At 44.1% G+C, this 24,085-nt stretch overlaps 1 protein-coding gene across 13 annotated transcripts in view; it reads right to left on the reverse strand.

The window, feature by feature from the left end:
- Nucleotides 1-325: 325 nt before the first annotated feature.
- The window catches only part of LOC124038645 (neurexin-1a-like), an 819,670-nt gene continuing 795,910 nt past the window's right edge, over nt 326-24,085 (reverse strand). For all 13 annotated transcript variants that reach the window (XM_046354744.1, XM_046354740.1, XM_046354738.1 and 10 more), the window contains one exon: nt 326-2,593. In XM_046354744.1, the coding sequence (XP_046210700.1) occupies nt 2,286-2,593 (308 nt within the window). In that variant the 3' untranslated portion in view covers nt 326-2,285. The remainder of the gene's footprint in view (nt 2,594-24,085) is intronic.

The following is a 24,085-nucleotide window of genomic DNA, read 5'->3' on the forward strand; positions in this document are numbered from 1 at the left end:
TGGTTTAATATTATTGGTTAACATGTTACTGTTATAACCAGCTGGGTACATGCTGTTCGACTGGTTTAATATTATTGGTTAACATGTTGAAACTGTAGGAATGAAGGTCATATTGTTCTGTTTGTTAATGAATGCATGGATGAATAAAATAAGGTATCATTTAAGCAGTTATAAGGATAGCATGTACAGGGTCTTTCTAGGAAACAAAGATAAATGACTTAAGATACCGATAAGAAAGAAAAAACAGAAAGGTAGACCAATGAACCATTTAGCATTTTAAAAAACACAATGCTTTTACCATAGAACCTCATACAGTAGACTGAAGTTCACTTAGGTAACATTTTATTTCATTTATTCATTTCATTTTTCAAAACTACTTTTTTCATAATAAATGTTACTGAGGTCAATAATAAAGACATTGTCACATTTTGAACATAAAATACTGTAGAAAAAAATAGCACATGTAGAAATTAAAAAGAAATGAACAATCAAAGAATTTATAATAGTCCTCATTATTTCTAGGTCATAGTAGCACTCATTCCAAGTCCATCAGGTCACCAGGACAGCAGAACAGAGCTGACAGTAGAATGACAAAAACACAAACGGTTGAAATTATCTCTTCCTATTTCTTCTTCAGATGTTTTGCATCAGCCCAAGCATACACTAAACAATCATGTTATAGGACCACTTATAGGAACACATACAGCAACATCATCAGTAGTATACGTCTTCATTCGTACATAGCTAGGTTTAGTTTGGGGGGCAGGTATAGGGAGGAAGGCCATCCGTTACTGTTACTGCCCCAGGAACTGGGAAGGAGCAGGAATGGGGAGAAAGTTTGTGATACCCTGGAGACATGACCTCATCCTGCATATCATCATGCCAGGTCTCTACTGTCCACTATCATTACCTTGTACAGTTTGAGGAAGGTCAGGCTACTACTGGGCGGGGTCAATATATCTATTAGATCAGGTTGGCATTTGTATAAAAACTAAACAGATGTTTAATGGGGGAATAAAGAATCCAACTGAAAAGAAAAGTAAATGCCGATCATCATAAAATCTTCTATATCTAGCAACACTTAGTAACATTTAATTTGATATTTTTGTCATTTTTTTATTTGTTTTTTATTCCAAAAATGGTTGGAGGAGGAGCAGATATAGCTTGCGTGGTCATCTATACAACAGGCTGTAAAACACCACTTTGTCACTGTCCAGAAAGCACATATAGATGTGGTTGTACTGTATATAAACATGTACTGTAATAAGATACGTTTTGCGTGCATGGAGTGTTCCAGTATCAGAATGATCGCATTCAGAACATTCAGACTTCTCCTTCCAGAATTCTGTAAAACACTTTGCCTTAGTTTTCAACAACAGTGTGGAATCTAAGACATCATGATTTCTTAAATGGCTAAGATGAATCTTAATCATAACTTGACATAAGTCTCTCTAGATCAAGATTAATCGGAGGCCATTTTGTCTTTGCACTGTTAATAGATCAGGCAGCCAAATGTTCCTTTATTCTGTGTTTTGGCCATCATTGCCACCATAAAAAGTGCAAATACTTTGGCTGATTAGTCAAACATACAGTAGGTAGCATATATATCCTTTCACTTCCTTCTTCACTGTTACCTTGCCTTCCCATTATGCCATCTCTTTTCTATTCACTCGTTATCTGTTGTTGCACATGTTTGGTGTTGGGTTTTCTTTATTTACCTCATTTGTGCGTTTTAAGTATTTTCTCGTAGAAAAGTTCCCAGTTAACACAAACACAGGATATGTAAATTAAACATTGGAGTTTATAGTTGTAATATATCTTCCTCAATTGTATACCTCTCTTCGCCCGTTTGCATCTCTCTTCTCCCGTTTGGACAACCAATATCCTGGTAATAAACTGAATAAAACTGAACAATTGGTTGGATTGTTTGTTGGTTTAAGATGTATAGGTACTCCTGTTGATTATTCTGCAGTTCCAAACCCTCTTCAGTATAGTCCAATAGAGTACCTCTATCTCTCTGGTGCTATTTCCTAAAGCCCAGTTTGTTGGTTTTAAGAATCTAAAGGACGATGTTCTGTTTTATTTTTTAGCCCATTTGGCATTCGGGTATAACACCATCCCACCATGTCTTGAGGAAAATGAAAGACAAAATGTTATTTTGTAGTTTTTGTTGAATTTCGTTTGTTCATTATTATACACTTTTTAGTGGTCTTCTGATCTCCTGATTGGTCTTCTCGAGTCAAAACGTTTGTCGGGCCAGTGGTGAAGACCAGAGACAGTAAGGATCACACGTAATACTCCTTGTCCTTATTCTTCTTGCTCTTAAAGGAGGTCTTGGCTGCGTTCGGCGGTTTGTCCTTCACCAATGTCCCGTTGGACTGCGATGTGTTACTGATGTAATTACGGCTCTCGTCTACATGGTAAGATCCCTCGTCCCGGTTGCGGTATTTGTACATGGCGTAGAGCAGGATGAGGATACAGAGGGCGGCTGCCGCTATGATGCCAACCACCATCCCTGTGGTACTGCTTGACTCACGGAACACCCCCTCCGATGGACCTGGGTAGCCCTTCACTGCCGGGCCTGTTGGGTTAGCTGTGGAGAGGGAGAGAAAGAGAGAAGGAGGAAGTGGTTATTATAAGTAACTCATATTCAACACAAGATAGACTATGCCATTCCACACAGAACACATTCCATAGAATATAATATGCTACCAAATAAATACTCAAAGTAGTAAAACAATGGGAGTTTATTTTCAAATTCATTGAAATTCACACAATGACAACAGAATGGCAATGGATTTATATCAGGAGCAGGAACATCAATATAGAGTATGATCAATAGCTTTAGCCGCTATGAAGGTGTGCTAGCAGATTCCAGATCCCCTGACCTGAGTGTAACTTAACAGAGTCAATTCATTATGTTTTTATGACTAACTCATAACCAGCACCAACTTACCAACAACACCTCAACCATTACATGGATGATCTCACCCACAATAACTCATACTCACAGCTCAAAACTCACTGATCTCACACACATATTAAATGAAAAGGCAAATACGGAAGAGTAGTGATATGAGGACATGTTGACAGTCCATGATGACTCAAAGTGACCAACAAATGATAAGACAATTTAGAGGAAAACAGCCTTTCCATTATGATGCAAATTAGGGTGCTTTCAGAAAGTATTCACACCTCTTGACTTTTTCCACATTGTGTTGTGTTCTAGACAGATTTTTGGACACTGGTCTACACATCATAATACCCCATAATGTGAAAGTGTCATTAAGTTTTTCGAAAATGTTACAAATGAATTAAAAATTAAAAGCTGAAATGTCTTTAGTCAATAAGTATTCTTGCTATGGCAAGCTTAAATAAATTCAGGAGTAAAAATCTGCTTAACAAGTCACATAATAAGTTGAATGGACTCTACATTATCCAGTGCCCGTGCTCCAAATTACACATCGGGAAGACCACACGCGCGCTGAGACATGGGTCATCGTATCCAAGGAATACCTAGGATAGGATAAGTAATCCTTCTCACCCCCCCCCCCTTTAAGATTTAGATGCACTATTGTAAAGTGACTGTTCCACTGGATGTCATAAGGTGAATGCACCAATTTGTAAGTCGCTCTGGATAAGAGCGTCTGCTAAATGACTTAAATGTAAATGTAAATGTCATAAAACACAAAAGCTCTATTAGAGCAAGGAGAACTACCCTCTAGCAGCCCACTTTATTCAGCACCAACACGCAGTCAATGAACTAAAGATCTGGGCTATAGAGAAAATGCGGAAGAATGAGAGAGGAGGTGATGTTGACCTTTTCTTACTTCAAAAGGAGGGTAAATGGATCCATCTTTAATACGTTGTCGCCCCCAACGTATTAAACAAACAACTAGATCCGACATTTTTTCTCTAGTATACACAATCCTTCTTAGACTGATCAGGCTTTTGTGTATTTCCTTGCTCTACTGAGTTATTGATCATCGTCACAATGTGCCTTGCGCGTTTTTTTACGCACCCGTGCATGTACTGTATTTTACACGCAGCTCTGATAGAGTAATCCTTTACGCACCTCCTTTGTATACATGCCTACGCGATATTTTTCATGTTGCGTCTATACACTGACGTGATAATATTGTAGATGTGTTTTGTGTATAGTTATTTACCTGTCATGTGACATTTACCTTTCCTCACCTTTACTTCTAGAGAAGCGTCAGCTTCCATCCACAAAGCTGCTCGAGGAAGACTCTAGTAATCGGTACTCATTGTAGTTGTGTGTCCTGACTGCTCCTACATGTTCAGTTGAAGTCGAAAGTTTACATACACCTTAGCCGATAGCTGATCATATTTCAACCACATCAAATATTAATGCAAGCCAAACTGAAATCTTATCAGAAACGTGTTGGGGGATTTTCACAGCTTTCTTTTTTCCTTACAACCAATCAAACTGATGTCATTTGGAGCATTTTGTAAGGACAATTCATTCTACAATTCATTCTATAAATGTATGACATTATTCTGGTGAACACGGCTTTATTTATTATTCTAAGGCAAAATATAATGACAGAAGAGAAGCTGCAAATTGACTTATACATAGCCTATGAAAATGTCGGAAAATCTCAGCAGAAATATATCTTTATTAGGCACCAAATAAATCCTGCACCCCCTGTCAAAAAAAATCTTTCCATCTTAGTGTAGCCTACAGCGCAATTTCTATATTTACGGTAAGGGTCGTGTGGAACCCTCAGATTTGGTCTTTCTCACATATAGTCGGGCGGTTCCAGATGGATTATTAGCTGTTGCGGGTGGGTGCGGGTGAACAAACATCTAACCCGAGCACCACAAGTATTAATACTTTCTGAAGTTACTGTACAAATTAGCAACATAATGATCCCCATCAATTTCAGTATATATATTTTCAATTAATTAAAATGAATAGGCAATGGTCAATGCGGCCTCTGTAATGAACTCTAAATGTTTGACAACAGTGGGTTAATAACTGACCTACAGTGCATTTACGGGAGGAATTTGCACCAGCTGAATGGGAAGCTGATTAGATATTAGACAGCCCACTTTGTGTTCCGAGTGCCATCCAAATTCTAATCCATCTTAATTCATCTCCCTCTGATAGGCCTCCACTGTTCTGTTTTGCTCCACTGTTCTCTCTCTCACTCTCATTTCAAATCAAAGTGTGTCACTTGCGCCGAATACAATAGATTTAGACCTTACAGTGAAATGCTTAGTTACAGACTCTAACCAATAGTGCAAAAATGGTATTAGGTGAACAAGGGGTAAGTAAAGAAATAAAGCAGTAAAAAGACAGTGTAAAATAACAGTAGTGAGACTATAACAGTAGAGAAACTATATAACAGTAGTGAGACTATAACAGTAGAGGAACTATATAACAGTAGTGAGACTATAACAGTAGAGAAACTATATAACAGTAGTGAGACTATAACAGTAGAGAAACTATATAACAGTAGTGAGACTATAACAGTAGAGAAACTATATAACAGTAGTGAGACTATAACAGTAGAGAAACTATATAACAGTAGTGAGACTATAACAGTAGAGAGACTATATAACAGTAGTGAGACTATAACAGTAGAGAAACTATATAACAGTAGAGAAACTATATAACAGTAGTGAGACTATAACAGTAGAGAAACTATATAACAGTAGTGAGACTATAACAGTAGAGAAACTATATAACAGTAGTGAGACTATAACAGTAGAGAAACTATATAACAGTAGTGAGACTATAACAGTAGAGAAACTATATAACAGTAGAGAAACTATATAACAGTAGTGAGACTATAACAGTAGAGAGACTATATAACAGTAGAGAAACTATATAACAGTAGTGAGACTATAACAGTAGAGAAACTATATAACAGTAGTGAGACTATAACAGTAGAGAAACTATATAACAGTAGTGAGACTATAACAGTAGAGAAACTATATAACAGTAGTGAGACTATAACAGTAGAGAAACTATATAACAGTAGTGAGACTATAACAGTAGAGAAACTATATAACAGTAGTGAGACTATAACAGTAGAGAAACTATATAACAGTAGTGAGACTATAACAGTAGAGAAACTATATAACAGTAGTGAGACTATAACAGTAGAGAAACTATATAACAGTAGTGAGACTATAACAGTAGAGAAACTATATAACAGTAGTGAGACTATACCAGTAGAGAAACTATATAACAGTAGTGAGACTATAACAGTAGAGAAACTATATAACAGTAGTGAGACTATAACAGTAGAGAAACTATATAACAGTAGTGAGACTATAACAGTAGAGAAACTATATACCAGTAGAGAAACTATATAACAGTAGTGAGACTATAACAGTAGAGAGACTATATACAGTAGTGAGGCTATAACAGTGGTGAGGCTACATACGGGCACCGGTTATTCGGGCTGATTGAGGTAGTATGTAGATATGGTTAAAGTGACTATGCATATATGATAAACAGAGAGTATCAGTAGTGTGAACAAGGGGTTGGCGGAAGGTGGGTGGTGGGACACAATGCAGATAGCCCAGTTAGCCAATGTGCGGGGCCACTAATTGGTCAGCCCAATTGATGTATGTACATGAATGTATAGTTAGTGACTATGCATATATGATAAACAGAGAGTAGCAGCAGTGTAAAAGAGGGGTTTGTGGGGGGGGGGCACACTATGCAAATAGTCCGGGTAGCCATTTGGTTACCTGTTCAGGAGTCTTATGGCTTGGGGGTAAAAGTTGTTGAGAAGCCTTTTTGTCATAGACTTGGCACTCCGGTACCCCTTGCCATGCGGTAGTAGAGAGAACAGTCTATGACTGGGGTGGCTGGGGTCTTGGACAATTTTTAGGGCCTTCCTCTGACACCGCCTGGTGTAGAGATCCTGGATGGCAGGCAGCTTAGCCCCAGTGATGTACTGGGCCGTACACACTACCCTCCGAAGTGCCTTGTGTTCGGAGGCCGAGCAATTGCCGTACCAGGCAGTGGTGCTCTCTCTCTATTTCGAGATGCCCAGTCTAAACTCCTCTCTGTCCTGGTTCCCCAATGGTAGAACCAGCTTCCCCCTGAAGCTAGGACAGCAGACTTCTTGACGATTTTCCAAAAACATCTAAAACCCTACCTCTTCAAAGAGTATCTTAAATAATCCCACAGCCCCCTCCACCACCTCCTCAACCCCCCACAAAAATACATTCCTTTTGTGAACTAACACTCACAGTAGGTTCTTTTTAATCCCTTACTAACTCTGACTGCTGATAGCCACTTTGAGGAAAAATGTACTTACTATGACTGATGTGGTGGTCTCACCTAGCTATCTTAAGTTGAATGCACTAACTGTAAGTCACTCAGGAAAATAGTGTCTGCTAAATGACAAAAATGTAAAGATAAAGTACTTTTCACACACTCATCTCTTTCTCGCTATTCCTTTTCCTAACATAATGGTTGATGTTCTGTCTTTATTTTCAAGTGCACAGTGTGATGGCAGATTACAGCTCGCCAAAAAGACTGAGTGACAAAGAGATCTAAGAGACAAAACACTGAGGACAACGAATGATTCAAAGCAGAGATGGGTGTCCTATAACCTCTGACCACAACATCGGCCATCATTTTCTGCTCATTTCCCGATGAAATCGCAGCTGTTCCCTCAAGTGTTTGTTAAAATACAAATCCCTTCCTCTACCTGTGGAGGCTACACTCAGGGGAGGCTACACTCAGGGGCACAGGAGGCTGCTGAGAGGAGAACGACTCATAATAATGGCAAGAACGAAGCAAATAAAATGGCATTAAACACCTGGAAACCATGTGTTATTATTATTATACTTATTTTTTTTGTACTTTTACTCCTTTTTCATGATATCCAATTGGTACTTACAGTCTTGTCCCATCGCTGCAAATTCCCTATGGACTCGGGAGAGGCGACGGTCGATAGCCATGCATCCTCCAAAACATGACCCAGCCAAGCCACACTGCTCGCTTAACCCGGAAGCCAGCCGCACCAATCCACCATCCAGCTGGCGACTGCAGTCAGCTTGCGCTAGAACGCAATGGGATGAGGAAATCCCGGCCAGCCAAACCCTCCCGTAACAACGCTGGTCCAATTGTACGCCGCCTCATGTGTCTCCCAGTCACTGCCGGTTGTGACAAAGGCTGGGATCAAACCCGGGTCTGTAGTGACGCCTCAAGCATTGCAATTTAGTGCCTTCGACTGCTGCGCCACTCGGGAGGCAAGTAAAACGTGTTTGATGTATTTGATACCGTTCCACCTATTCCGCTCCACTCATTAACACGAGCCCGTTCTCCCCAATTAAGGTACCGCCAACCTCCTGTGCTGAGGAGAGCTCTAGAGGCGGGGGCTAACAATGCTAACAGAGAGGCTGTGTCCAAAGTGGCACCATGTTACCTAGGTATATAGTGCACTGCATTTGACCAGGGCCCATAGGGACTATATAAATACATTAATACATAAATATATATATAGGCACTATATTGGAAAAAGGGTGCCATTATGGTCAGTCACAGATGCAAGGAAAATAGTAGAGAGTGCAGTAGTGTAGGTGTGCAACTAACAATGCTAGCAGACAGGAAAGGACAGGAGTAGAGAGTGCAGTAGTGTAGGTGAGCAGCTAACAATGCTAGCAGACAGGAAAGGACAGGAGTAGAGAGTGCAGTAGTGTAGGTGAGCAACTAACAATGCTAGCAGACAGGAAAGGACAGGAGTAGAGAGTGCAGTAGTGTAGGTGTGCAACTAACAATGCTAGCAGACAGGAAAGGACAGGAGTAGAGAGTGCAGTAGTGTAGGTGTGCAACTAACAATGCTAGCAGACAGGAAAGGACAGGAGTAGAGAGTGCAGTAGTGTAGGTGAGCAGCTAACAATGCTAGCAGACAGTAAAGGACATGAGTAGAGAGTGCAGTAGTGTAGGTGTGCAGCTAACAATGCTAGCAGACAGGAAAGGACAGGAGTAGAGAGTGCAGTAGTGTAGGTGTGCAGCTAACAATGCTAGCAGACAGTAAAGGTAAGGAGTAGAGAGTGCAGTAGTGTAGGTGAGCAGCTAACAGTGCTAGCAGACAGTAAAGGACATGAGTAGAGAGTGCAGTAGTGTAGGGGAGCAGCTAACAATGCTAGCAGACAGTAAAGGACTGGAGTAGACAAGAGTTAGCACAGCTAGCGATTGAGTGTGACGGAGCCTAGCGACAGATTAGATTTCCCCGTGACAAGCCCACTTATCCTTGAAGGCAGGTGTGAAGAAAAGGCTGGCCTCGTGGGCACAAGCCACCGGCTGACACGCTGACAACACTCTCCTCCTTTTCCTCCTCTAGCTAACATTATGAAAGGAGAGGGGAGCATTTCTAGAGGGTTACTTTGGTTCAGGGTCAAAGATTTGACAGTGAAGATAACGTGGCGGCTGGCGGAGGGAAGAAGAGGTGGTTAAGGAGAAAGGGAGATACAGAGAGGGAGAAGGGAGAGAGCAAGACAGAGAGAGAGGAGGAAGAGGAAAGAAAGAAAACGAATGAGAGAAAGAGCGAGAGAGTGAAGTTTGTCAAGCCACCTCTCTCTGACCTCACCCATCATCTTATCAACTGTCACCCGCGGAGACAGTGGCGGTGACAACAGAAGGGGACAACACATGAGGCAGGAGGGCTCTGTAAAACACTCTAGGAGTGGGTCATACGACTAGGTTATGTGACAACCCTGCTGTCCTCACCGGGCCTGATTCAGAGTGAAGATCAAGCTTGCACAACTAGGATGTTTGCTTGAAATCATGCATTGATGTCACCACGCGCTCTCACCACTGGTGTCCCCCAGGGCTCTGTTCTTGGCCCTCTCCTATTCTCGCTATACACCAAGTCACTTGGCTCTATCATAACCTCACATGGTCTCTCCTATCATTGCTATGCAGACGACACACAATTAATCTTCTCCTTTCCCCCTTCTGATGACCAGGTGGCGAATCGCATCTCTGCATGTCTGGCAGACATATCAGTGTGGATGACGGATCACCACCTCAAGCTGAACCTCGGCAAGACGGAGCTGCTCTTCCTCCCGGGGAAGGACTGCCCGTTCCATGATCTCGCCATCACGGTTGACAACTCCATTGTGTCCTCCTCCCAGAGCGCCAAGAACCTTGGCATGATCCTGGACAACACCCTGTCGTTCTCAACCAACATCAAGGCGGTGGCCCGTTCCTGTAGGTTCATGCTCTACAACATCCGCAGAGTACGACCCTGCCTCACACAGGAAGCAGCGCAGGTCCTAATCCAGGCACTTGTCATCTCCCGTCTGGATTACTGCAACTCGCTGTTGGCTGGGCTCCCTGCCTGTGCCATTAAACCCCTTCAACTCATCCAGAACGCCGCAGCCCGTCTGGTGTTCAACCTTCCCAAGTTCTCTCACGTCACCCCGCTCCTCCGTTCTCTCCACTGGCTTCCAGTTGAAGCTCGCATCCGCTACAAGACCATGGTGCTTGCCTACGGAGCTGTGAGGGGAACGGCACCTCAGTACCTCCAGGCTCTGATCAGGCCCTACACCCAAACAAGGGCACTGCGTTTATCCACCTCTGGCCTGCTCGCCTCCCTACCACTGAGGAAGTACAGCTCCCGTTCAGCCCAGTCAAAACTGTTCGCTGCTCTGGCCCCCCCAATGGTGGAACAAACTCCCTCACGACGCCAGGGCAGCAGAGTCAATCACCACCTTCCGGAGACACCTGAAACCCCACCTCTTTAAGGAATACCTAGGATAGGATAAGTAATCCCTCTCACCCCCCCCCCCCTTAAGATTTAGATGCACTATTGTAAAGTGACTGTTCCACTGATGTCATAAGGTGAATGCACCAATTTGTAAGTCGCTCTGGATAAGAGCGTCTGCTAAATGACTTAAATGTAATGTAAATGATGTCAATGGCAGACTTTGAGAAAATTCTAATTAAGAGCACGGATCTCATGTCAGAATAACACCCAGCATGCTCAGTCTCCCACCCTCTTGATGGTTTTCTTCTGGCTATGATACATTTATAGAGATAATAGAAACAGATTATTTTTACTTTTTCCCGCTGTGTGTCTTGAATCAGTTGTCTTCTACTCTCTATACTAATCTCATGAAAGCTCTTCTCCTGTCTTTTCTTACCCCAAGCATCGTTTGTGCAGTACTGTACAAATAGCACATGATGCATGTTAATGGAGCCCAATTAGTAAGATATGAAGAAGATATAGAAGAAGGACATCATGGGAACTTTGTTGACATGAACATCAAATGAACAGTGCCCTGTAGCTACCTCACTATGATATTTTGTCAGATTTATACATGTTTGATGAAGGTTTTTAGTTCACCTTTATTTAACTAAGTAGGCCAGTTGAGAACAAGTTCTCATTTACAACTGCGACCTGGCCAAGATAAAGCAAATCAGTGCGACAAAAAAACAACACAGAGTTACACATGGGATAAACAAGCGTACAGTCAATAACACAATATAAAAATCAATGTACAGTGTGTGCAAATGTAGAAGATTATGGAGGTAAGGCAATAAATAGGCCATAGAGGCTAAATAATTACAATTTAGCAATTAACACTGGAGTGATAGATGTGCAGATTATGATGTGCAAGTAGAGATTCTGGGGTGCAAAAAAGCAAGAGGGTAAGTAATAATATTGTGATGAGGTAGTTGGGTGTGCTGTTTACAGATTGGCATTGTATAAGTACAGTGATTGGTAAGCTATATATGGTATAGATTGAGCAGAGGGTGAAGAAAATGACTTAAACTAACACTATTTCTAGATGAAAGCAGTAGCCTAACTGTAGTTATTACATGAACAAAGAATGGATTCATCTTGAATCAGTGGATTGTTCTGGAGGGAGGGAGTACTGTGCAGTAAGTATCACTACTTAGCCGACTGGTCTGAAGGGAGGGAGTACTGTGCAGTAAGTATCACTACTTAGCCGACTGGTCTGAAGGGAGGGAGTACTGTGCAGTAAGTATCACTACTTAGCCGACTGGTCTGAAGGGAGGGAGTACTGTGCAGTAAGTATCATTACTTAGCCGACTGGTCTGAAGGGAGGGAGTACTGTGCAGTAAGTATCACTACTTAGCCGACTGGTCTGAAGGGAGGGAGTACTGTGCAGTAAGTATCACTACTTAGCCGACTGGTCTGAAGGGAGGGAGTACTGTGCAGTAAGTATCACTACTTAGCCGACTGGTCTGAAGGGAGGGAGTACTGTGCAGTAAGTATCACTACTTAGCCGACTGGTCTGAAGGGAGGGAGTTCTGTGCAGTAAGTATCACTACTTAGCCGACTGGTCTGAAGGGAGGGAGTACTGTGCAGTAAGTATCACTACTTAGCCGACTGGTCTGAAGAGAGGAAGTAAAGTACATTAAGTATCACTACTTAGCATTGGATTAGCACTCTGGTCTCTATTGATGTATTTGTCCAGACAGATTGACCTTCATTAGTTAAGGATTACTATACTTTAGTCCTTAATGAAGTTTATAAAACTATAGACACAACCCATGAAACAACCCATAAATCATCAGTTTGTGTCACTACCAGCAGCCACTCTTTATAACCTAATACAACCCACTGGGTGACACATAGCCAAGTGGTTAATTAAGAGCATTGGGCCAGTATCCGAAGTCACTAGTTCAAATACCTGCGCCGACTAGGTGAAAAATTGAGTGCCCTTTTGCAAGGCACTTAATCCTAATTGCTCCTTCAATTCGATCTTGTTAAGAGCGTTTGCTAAATGACTAGAATGTAAAATATAACCCTTAATGCACTTGAAAGCTTATTAGCCTGTAGTACAGCACCAACGGTGTCTATGAAATAGACGACCCATATAACAACCTACGAAACACACGACCCATAGAACAACCTACGAAAGACCACAACCCATAGAACAACCTACGAAAGACCACAACCCATAGAACAACCTAAGAAAGACCACAACCCATAGAACAACCTACGAAACACACGACCCATAGAACAACCTACGAAAGACCACAACCCATAGAACAACCTACGAAAGACCACAACCCATAGAACAACCTACGAAAGACCACAACCCATAGAACAACCTACGAAACACACAACCCATAGAACAACCTACGAAACACATGACCCATAGAACAAACCATGAAACACACGACCCATAGGAAAGCCTATGAAACGCATGACTCACCAGTTAGCGTCACTCATGCGGTGAAAAAAAATTAAAATAAAATATGTACAGTAAGATTTAATATAATCTTAAATCAACCCTAAATGTACGTTAAGGACTATTAGAGCATAGTCATTGGTTTGCCCGACTCATGCAGTAGATGTACTTTAGGACCACCATTTCAGTTTTGTGTGGTGCTTACAGTAGCTCTATAGTTCTCTGCTCTTTCCCTTCTGGAGAGTTACTGGGTATGCAGGCTGCTGCTTCCTGCTGTAACACTGCTCTTTCCCTTCTGGAGAGTTACTGGGTATGCAGGATGCTGCTTCCTGCTGTAACACTGCTCTTTCCCTTCTGGAGCGTTACTGGGTATGCAGGATGCTGCTTCCTGCTGTAACACTGCTCTTTCCCTTCTGGAGAGTTACTGGGTATGCAGGATGCTGCTTCCTGCTGTAACACTGCTCTTTCCCTTCTGGAGAGTTACTGGGTATGCAGGATGCTGCTTCCTGCTGTAACACTGCTCTTTCCCTTCTGGAGCGTTACTGGGTATGCAGGCTGCTGCTTCCTGCTGTAACACTGCTCTTTCCCTTCTGGAGAGTTACTGGGTATGCAGGATGCTGCTTCCTGCTGTAACACTGCTCTTTCCCTTCTGGAGAGTTACTGGGTATGCAGGATGCTGCTTCCTGCTGTAACACTGCTCTTTCCCTTCTGGAGAGTTACTGGGTATGCAGGATGCTGCTTCCTGCTGTAACACTGCTCTTTCCCTTCTGGAGAGTTACTGGGTATGCAGGCTGCTGCTTCCTGCTGTAACACTGCTCTTTCCCTTCTGGAGAGTTACTGGGTATGCAGGATGCTGCTTCCTGCTGTAACACTGCTCTTTCCCTTCTGGAGCGTTACTGGGTATGCAGGCTGCTGCTTCCTGTTGTAACACTGCTCTTTCCCTTCTGGAGCGTTACTGGGTATGCAGGCTGCTGCTTCCTGCTGTAACACTGCTCTTTCCCTTCTGGAGAGTTACTGGGTATGCAGGATGCTGTTTCCTGCTGTAACACTGCTCTTTCCCTTCTGGAGAGTTACTGGGTATGCAGGATGCTGCTTCCTGCTGTAACACTGCTCTTTCCCTTCTGGAGAGTTACTGGGTATGCAGGATGCTGCTTCCTGCTGTAACACTGCTCTTTCCCTTCTGGAGAGTTACTGGGTATGCAGGCTGCTGCTTCCTGCTGTAACACTGCTCTTTCCCTTCTGGAGAGTTACTGGGTATGCAGGATGCTGCTTCCTGCTGTAACACTGTTCTTTCCCTTCTGGAGAGTTACTGGGTATGCAGGCTGCTGCTTCCTGCTGTAACACTGCTCTTTCCCTTCTGGAGAGTTACTGGGTATGCAGGCTGCTGCTTCCTGCTGTAACACTGCTCTGAAAAGCACTGTATAAATCCCATGTATTATTATTTTTATTATTAATATTATTAGGAGGTATTTAGTAGAATTAGATGTTTGAGGTTAGGGTTAGATTGGAGCAAAATCCAGCTAGAGGTTAGCTCTCCAGGAGGAGGGTTGGTGTATGTCTTGACCCTCCCTTCCCATCCTTTAGCTGGGGTAGAGAAAGAAAGAGAGGAGTACTGTGGAGGTAGTCACATTCACTGACGATGGTCCAACAGATGAAGCGTTTGTCTTTTTGTTTGTCCTCAATAAATGAAATAGCATAAAGGAATTTAGTAGAATCAAAACAAAAAAATCTGTTTTGATTTTGGGATCTCTAATAAGGAATCTCATGGGGAAGGAGTGCCATCGCATACATGTCTCCAACTCCGCATGTGCCTGTCCTTTTATTAATAGTCCATCACCGTGGCAGAGCGAAGGCACCCATAAACCCAAGGAGAAATGACGCCTGAAACAAGTGTTTAAAATGATGGGCGTTCATATGAAATCTACTCGAGTTTACCCAAGGGTAAAATTAGATGGAGAAAATAAAAACCTAAAAGTGTTGAGAGCCTAGCGTCATGATGGCACAGGGGGGAGAGAGAGAGAGAGAGAGAGAGAGAGAGGTAGAAGGGGGAGCGAGCGCGCGAGAGAGAGAGCAAGCGCGCGAGAGAGAGAGCAAGCGCGCGAGAGAGAGCAAGCGCGCGAGAGAGAGAGCAAGCAAGCCCGCGAGAGAGAGAGAGAGCAAGCCCGCGAGAGAGAGAGAGAGCAAGCGCGCGTGAGAGAGAGAGAGAGCAAGCGGCGAGAGAGAGCGAGAAAGGGGGAGCGCGAGAGAGAGCGAGAAAGGGGGAGCGCGAGAGAGAGAGCAAGCGCGAGATAGAGAGAGCAAGCACACGAGAGAGCGTGCGAGCTCTCGCCAGCGCAAGCCAGGGAGAGAGGGAGAGGTTGTGATTGATAGAAAAGTACTATGAACTGAAATCAGGAAAACTTTACTGATGTAAAAGCTTCTAGAATAACCTTTCTCCCTGCTCTTCATTTCATGCGACTCTTAATGTATGTCTCAAATGGCCCACTATTCCATTTAATAGTGCACTACTTTTGACCTTAGCCCAAGTCAATTCCCCTCAGTAAGGCTGTCAGGGTTTCAGCGGGAGAGATACGATATACCAATATACCTGAAAAACAAGAGATGACCAGACATCATTTGACTCTTATTCACCATGATATATAGTGTTAAAAACATGAGGAACACCTTCCAAATATTTAGTTGCCCTCCCTCCCCCATGTCTTCTCCCTTTCATCAACACAAATTGAAGTGGATTTAACATCTATAATGGATCATAGCTTTTACCCGGTCAGTCCAGTCTATATCATGGAAAGAACAGGTGTTCCTAATATTTTGTAAACTCAGTGTAAATATGATTAAGCAGAACGTAACTGCACGGCACTGCTTGGAATAAGAGGAGAGGTTATTGTAAGATATTTCTCTTGCTCTCTCATATGCGCTGGTGCACTGAGACTACTCATCTAAATGGCATTGAAATGCCATCCCTGTGCTTCACCCCCCCCCCCACCCAACCCTCTGCTTCTCCCAAGGAGGAGCCAAATGGAATCAGAGATCAGAGATTCCACCCACTCTGTCAGTTGAGATTTAAATAAATGGTCCTCTTTAAAGATAATTTATCCTAATGTGTCCCTGGTGAGGGGTTCATTTGTTTGGCAATTTGCAACTGGGGTAACAGCAAAGGGTCTGTGGGGGAAGGAGGGTGAGAGAGGGGGAGCATAGGTAGAGTAGGGAACAGAGTGAGGGACGGGAACGAGGTGGGAGAAGGTGGCATAGGGAGAGTGGGGAACAGGGTGAGGGATTGGAAACGAGATGGGAGAAGGGTCAGGTAAGTGAGGACAAGAAATGGTGAGTAGGGAACGGGGGAGGAAGGAGATAAGGAAGGTAAGTGCTGAAGGGGGAACATAGGGATGATCTCAATTGCATACACCTCGCGTCCTCTCCACTCGTCTCCTTCTCAAAACCCATTAGATGAAAAAGTCAGAGGTCCCTTCCCTCTGACTTTCTCCACCAATATGTTTTGTAAAGGAGGCGAGGAGAGAGCAGAAGCAATTGAGATTCTCCCATGGAGAGCAAGGATGGGTGAGGCGGAGGGGGGGGTTACTTCAGGTGAGTGTGAGATCTGTTCTTGTTCTCCTTGTTGTGAAGTAATGGCGCGAACAGGACTACTTAGACTGCAGTGAACGGACACAGGCCTAGCGGACACAGGCCTTTAGTAGGATTGATTGTGGTAAAGAGGTGTGGAGAGATATGCCCTAGTTATACACTGTCACCTTCCATGTAGTTTATTATCTAAATACAATAGTTAAATAAAGGTTAAATAAAAATAAATACATCTGTCTATGTGCTGGTTTTACTGTACACTCTTTTAACAAGAAATATACAGTACCTGTCACGTTCTGACCTTTATTTCCTTTGTTTTGTATTCATTATTTAGTATGGTCAGGGCGTGAGTTGGGGTGGGCAGTCTATGTTTGATTTTCTATGATTTGGGGATTTCTATGTTTTGGCCTAGTATGGTTCTCAATCAGAGGCAGGTGTCATTAGTTGTCTCTGATTGAGAATCATACTTAGGTGGCCTTGGGTTGCACTGTTTGTTTGTGGGTGATTGTCTATGTTAGTTGCTTGTGTCAGCACAGTCCTTATGATAGCTTCACGGCCTTTATTTGTTTATTGTTTTTGTATTCAGTGTTCAGTTCTTTCTTTATTTAAACATTCATCAAGAACACATACCACACCACATTTTGGTGCTATGATCCTTCTCTCCTCTCCTCTTCAGATGAAGAGAAGGAAGATCATGACAGTACCAGTCAAATTTATGGACCCACCTACTCATTCCAGGGTTTTTCTTTATTTTTACTATTTTAGAATAATAGTTATGAAATAACACATAAGGAATCATGTAGTAACCAAAAAAGTGCTTAACAAATCAAAATATTTTTTACATTTGACATTCTTCAAAGGAGCCACCTTTTGACTTGATGACAGCTTTGCACACTCTTGGCATTCTTTCAACCAGCTTCATTCCAGTCCCCTGGAATGCATTTAAAGATGTGCTAGTCAAAAGTTAATTTGTGGAATTTCTTTCCTTCTTAATGAGATTGCCAATCAGTTGTGTTGGGACAAGGTGGGGTGGTATACAGAAGATGGTATTTTACCAAATAGGGCTAAGTCCATATTATGGCAAGAACAGCTCAAATAAGGTCAGTCAGTCAATCCGGAAAAATTAAAGAATTTAGAAAGTTTCTTCAAGTGCAGTCACAAAAACCATCAGGCGCTCTGAAACTGGCTTTCATGAGGACCGCCACAGGAAAGGAAGACCCAGAGTTACCTCTGCTGCAGAGGATAAGTTCATTAGAGTTCCCAGCCTCAGAAACTGCAGGCCAAATAAAAGCTTCACAGGTTCAGGTAAGAGACATCTCAACATCAACTGTTCAGAGGAAACTGTGACTCAGGCCTTCATGGTCAAATTTCTGCAATGAAACCACTGCTAAATGACACCAATAATAAGAAGAGACTTTCTTGGGCCAAGAAACATGAGCAATGGACATTAGACCAGTGTAAATCTGTCCTTTGGTCTGAAGAGTCCAAATTTTAGTTTTTTTTGTTCCACACACCGTGTCTTTTTAAGATGCAGCGCAGGTGAACGGATGATCTCTGCATGTATTGTTATGCAGGTGAATGAGGACCCAAAAGCGACTTAACAGAAACAGAGTCTTTATTCCAGTCTTTAACAAAAACGATAATCCTTAATGCCAAAACAGGAAAACTGAAATCCTCTCGTCAGTAGAGAGGAACGACTGGAGAGGAAAAGGAAAAGTAGCCAACTATTGCTCAGCATATGTGGGAACTCCTTCAAGACTGTTGGAAAAGTATTGAAGCTGAAGGTGGTTGAGAGAATGCCAAGAGTGTGCAAAGCTGTCATCAAAGCAAAGGGTGGCTAATTTGAAGAATTTAAAATATTACATGTTTTGATTTGATAAACACTTTTTGGGTTACTACATGATTCCATATGTGTTATTTCAGAGTTTTGAAGTCTTCACTATTATTATACAACGTATGAGTAGGTGTCCAAACTGACTAGTACTGTAAAAACAATTAAATCAATTTCAGAATAAGGCTGTAACGTAACAAAATGTGGAAAAGGGAAAGGGGTATGAATACTTTCCGAAAGCAATGTATATCCTTGGGATCGTAAAATATAGTACCATACAATACAAGAGTTTGTTGTACTTATTGTACTAGTAATATTACTATACAGTAGAGGATTTTGTTGTACTAGTAATAATACTATACAGTACAGTACTGTGTTGTACTACTGGTAATACTACTATATAGTACAGGAGTGTGTTGTAATAATAATACTAGTGTTAATACTATGCAGTACTAAAGTGGAGGACGTTCACTACACTTCAGTACCCTACCCAGGACAGTTTAGTTAGATATAGCCATGCATGTTACAGCTTCAGAACCCTACCCAGGTCATTTTAGTTAGATATAGACATGCATGTTACAGCTTCAGTACCCTACCCAGGACAGTTTAGTTAGAAATAGACATGCTTGATACAGCTTTAGCTAGGATGAAATATATCTGATGCCTGCTTGACACTGCGATTACTTGGCTACATAGATGATGCCTGCTGGACTGGCCATTAATCACGGTTTTCCATTCTGTTTGTTTATGTTTTATCTGTCGGCCCCAGCCGCGAACTCTGTGTGTAGTTGTGTAGCTCTGTGTGTAGTTAATCCGTCCCTCTCTGCCTAATCATTGCCATTTTACCTGCTGTAGTTGTGCTAGCTGATTAGCTGTTGTTGTCTCACGTGTTGTTTTAGCTAGCTCTCCCAATCAACACCTGCGATTACTGTATGTCTCGCTGTATGTCTCTCTCAAATGTCAATATGCCTTGTATACTGTTGTTCAGGTTAGTTATCATTGTTTTAGTTTACAATGGAGCCCCTAGTTCCACTCTTCATACCTCTGATACCTACTTTGTCCCACCTCCCACACATGCAGTGACCTCACCCATTACAACCAGCATGTCCAGAGCTATAACCTCTCTTATCATCACCCAGTGCCTGGGCTTACCTCTGCTGTACCCGCACCCCACCATACCCCTGTCTGCGCATTATGCCCTGAATATATTCTGCCATGCCCAGAAATCTGCTCCTTTTATTCTTTGTCCCCAACGCTCTCGGCGACCAGTTTTGATAGCCTTTAGCTGCACCCTCATACTACTCCTCCTCTTTTCCGCGGGTGAAGTGGAGGTAAACCCAGGCCTGCATGTCCCCAGGCACCCTCGTTTGTTCACTTCTGTAATCGAAAAAGCCTTGGTTTCATGCATGTCAACATCCGAAGCCTCCTCCCTAAGTTTGTTTTACTCACTGCTTTAGCACACTCTGCCAACCCTGATGTCCTTGCCGTGTCTGAATCCGGGCTTAGGAAGGCCACCAAAAATTCTGAGATTTCCATACCCAACTATAACATTTTCCATCAAGATAGAACTGCCAAAGGGGAAGGAGTTGCAGTCTACTGCAGAGATAGCCTGCAAAGTAGTGTCATACTTTCCAGGTCCATACCCAAACAGTTTGAACTACTAATTTAAAAATGACTTTCTCCAGAAATAAGTCTCTCACTGTTGCCTGCTACCGACCCCCCCTCAGCTCCCAGCTGTGCCCTGGACACCATTTGTGAATTGATCGCCCCCCACCTAGCTTCAGAGTTTGTTCTGTTAGGTGACCTAAACTGGGATATGCTTAACACCCCGGCAGTCCTACAATCTAAGCCAGATGCCCTCAATCTCACACAAATTATCAAGGTACCCACCAGGTACAACCCTAAATCTGTAAGCAAGGGCACCCTCATAGACGTTATCTTGACCAACTGGCCCTCCAAATACACCTCCGCTGTCTTCAACCAGGATCTCAGCGATCACTGCCTCATTGCCTGTATCCGCTACGGGTCCGCAGTCAAACGACCACCCCTCATGACTGTCAAACGCTCCCTAAAACACTTCTGCGAGCAGGCCTTTCTAATCGTCCTGGCCCGGGTATCCTGGAACGATATTGACCTCATCCCGTCAGTTGAGGATGCCTGGTCATTCTTTAAAAGTAACTTTCTCACCATCTTAGTTAAGCATGCTCCGTTCAAAAAATGCAGAACTAAGAACAGATATAGCCCTTGGTTCACTCCAGATCTAACTGCCCTCAACCAGCACAAAAACATCCTGTGGCGGACTGCAATAGCATCGAATAGTCCCGGCGATATGCAGCTGTTCAGGGAAGTCAGGAACCAATACATGCAGTCAGTCAGGAAAGTAAAGGCCAGCTTCTTCAAGCAGAAATTTGCATCCTGTAGCTCTAACTCCAAAAAGTTATTGGACACTGTGAAGTCCATGGAGAACAACAGCACCTCCTCCCAGCTGCCCAGTACACTGAGGCTAGGTAACACGGTCACCACCGATAAAACCATGATTATCGAAAACTTCAACAAGCATTTCTCAACGGCCGGCCATGCCTTCCTCCTGGCTACTCCAACCTCGGCCAACAGCCCCCCCCCCAGCAGATTCTCGCCCAAGCCTCCCCAGCTTCTCCTTTACCCAAATCCAGATAGCAGATGTTCTGAAAGAGCTGCAAAACCTGGACCCGTACAAATCAGCTGGGCTTGACAATCTGCACCCTCTATTTCTGAAACTATACGCCGCCATTGTCGCAATCCCTATTACCAGCCTGTTCAACCTCTCTTTCATATCGTCTGAGATCCCCAAGGATTGGAAAGCTGCCTCGGTCATGGGTCCAGGGGAGACACCCTGGACCCAAACTGTTTCAGACCTATATCCATCCTGCCCTGCCTATCTAAGGTCTTCGAAAGCCAAGTCAACAAACAGGTTACTGACCATCTCGAATCCCACCGTACCTTCTCCGCTGTGCAATCTGGTTTCCGAGCCAGTCACGGGTGCACCTCAGGCACGCTCAAGGTACTAAACAATATCATAACCGTCATCGATAAAAGACAGTACTGTGCAGCCATCTTCATCGACCTGGCCAAGGCTTTCGCCTCTGTCAATCACCATATTCTTATCGGCAGTGTCACAACTTCCGCCGAGGTTGGCTCTCCTGCCCGTTCAGGCGGTGCTCGGCGGTCGTCGAGCAACCTGCTGGCTGCTCGCGGGCGTTCGGATCAGGTCCTGTCGTTTCCAATCCCCAGCCCCCCCTGTTCCTATCCCTAAATTAGGAGGTACGGCTTCAAGGGGGACCGGAGGAGGAGTGTCCTCCTGCACCAGTTGTGGTCGACGAGGGCACACGTCCGACCGGTGCTGGAGGAACTCGTCTAGGAGTCGGGAGGACAGGCGGAACACTGCTCGATCACCCCAGGTGAGTAAGCACCAAACTCATTCAGAGCTTCCTGTCGGTCATGTGTTTGTATTGATTTCTTTCCCTGGGTTTTCCCCCTCTCTACAGCATAAGGCGCTAGTCGATTCAGGCGCAGCTGGGAATTTTATGGATCGTGGGCTTGCGTTAAGGCTAGGGATTCCTCTGGTGTCGTTAGATCGACCTTTCCCCGTGCACTCCTTAGATAGCCGACCATTAGGGTCAGGAGTAATTAGGGAGGCTACGGTGCCGCTGGACATGGTAACGCAGGGTGATCATAAGGAGCAGATTAGCCTGTTCCTTATAGATTCACCTGCGTTTCCAGTGGTGTTGGGGGTTCCCTGGTTAGCTCAACACAACCCGGTGATTTTCTGGCAACAGGGGGCTCTTAAGGGGTGGTCAGAGGAGTGTTCAGGTAGGTGTATAGGAGTTGCCGTTGGTGCGACTACGGTGGAGAGTCCAGACCAAGTTTCCACCGTGCGCATTCCCTCTGAATATGCCAATTTGGCTATCGCCTTCAGTAAAGGGAAGGCGACCCAATTACCACCTCATCGTCGAGAGGACTGTGCGATAAACCTTCTGGAAAACGCTGCACTTCTTAGGAGTCACGTGTATCCATTGTCCCAGGAGGAGACAGTTGCGATGGAAACATATGTTTCCTAATCGCTGGGACAGGGGTACATTCAGCCCTCCATATCACCCGTCTCCTCAAGCTTTTTTTTGTGAAGAAGAAGGATGGAGGTCTGCGTCCGTGTATTGATTATAGAGGTCTAAATTCCATCGCAGTGGGGTTTAGTTACCCACTACCTCTCATCGCTACGGCAATGGAATCATTTCACGAGCGCGATTCTTCACAAAACTGGACCTGAGGAGCGCGTATAATCTGGTACGTACTCGGGGAGGAGATGAGTGGAAAACCGCATTTAGTACTACTTCTGGTCATTATGAGTACTGCGTCATGCCATACGGGTTGAAGAATTCTCCAGCCGTTTTCCAATCCTTCGTAGATGAGATTTTCCGAGACCTGCTTGGGCAGGGAGTGGTAGTGTACATTGATGACATCTTGATCTATTCTGCCACACGCGCGGATCATGTGTCTCTGGTGCGTAAGGTACTTGGGCGACTACTGGAGCATGACCTGTATTGCAAGGCGGAGAAATGTGAGTTTTTCAAACAGTCCGTTTCCTTCCTGGGTTATCGTATTTCCACCTCCGGGGTGGTGATGGAGGATGATCGCATTACAGCCGTGCGTAATTGGCCGACTCCGACCACGGTGAAAGAAGTGCAGAGGTTTTTAGGGTTTGCCAATTACTACCGGAGGTTTATCCGGGGTTTTGGTCAGGTGGCTGCTCCCATCACCTCACTGCTGAAGGAAGGACCGGTGCGCTTGCGCTGGTCAGCAGAGGTGGGCATAGCTTTCAGTCATCTGAAGGAGCTGTTCACCAATGCGCCCGTGTTGGCGCATCCGGACCCCTCTTTAGCGTTCATAGTGGAAGTGGATGCGTCCGAGGCTGCGGTTGGAGCCGTGCTGTCCCAACGCTCGGGCATGCCATCCAAACTCCGCCCGTGTGCTTTCTATTCGAGCAAGCTCAGCCCAGCGGAGCGAAACTAAAATGTGGGGGACCGGGAGTTGTTAGCTGTACTCAAGGCTCTGAAGGTGTGGAGACATTGGCTTGAGGGGGCTAAATACCCTTTTCTCATCTGGACTGACCATCGTAGTCTTGAGTACATCCGGGCAGCTAAGAGACTAAATCCACGTCAGGCTAGATGGGCCATGTTTTTTACTAGGTTCCAGTTTACCCTCACATATCGGCCAGGCTCCCAAAACACCAAAGCTGACACACTGTCTCGCCTCTATGATACCGAGGAACGGTCAGTAGAGCCAACTCCCATCATTCCACCGTCATGTCTCGTGGCACCGGTGGTATGGGAGGTGGATGCTGAGATAGAGAGGGCCTCACGGTCAGAGCCGGCTCCTCCTAACTGTCCAGTAGGGACCAAGTACGTGCCGAGGGTAGTCCGGGACAAGCTGATTAGGTGGGCTCATACTCTTCCCTCCTTGGCTCATCCTGGTATC

This window comes from Oncorhynchus gorbuscha, linkage group LG06 (genome assembly GCF_021184085.1).
Source record: "Oncorhynchus gorbuscha isolate QuinsamMale2020 ecotype Even-year linkage group LG06, OgorEven_v1.0, whole genome shotgun sequence".
NCBI lineage: Eukaryota > Metazoa > Chordata > Actinopteri > Salmoniformes > Salmonidae > Oncorhynchus > Oncorhynchus gorbuscha.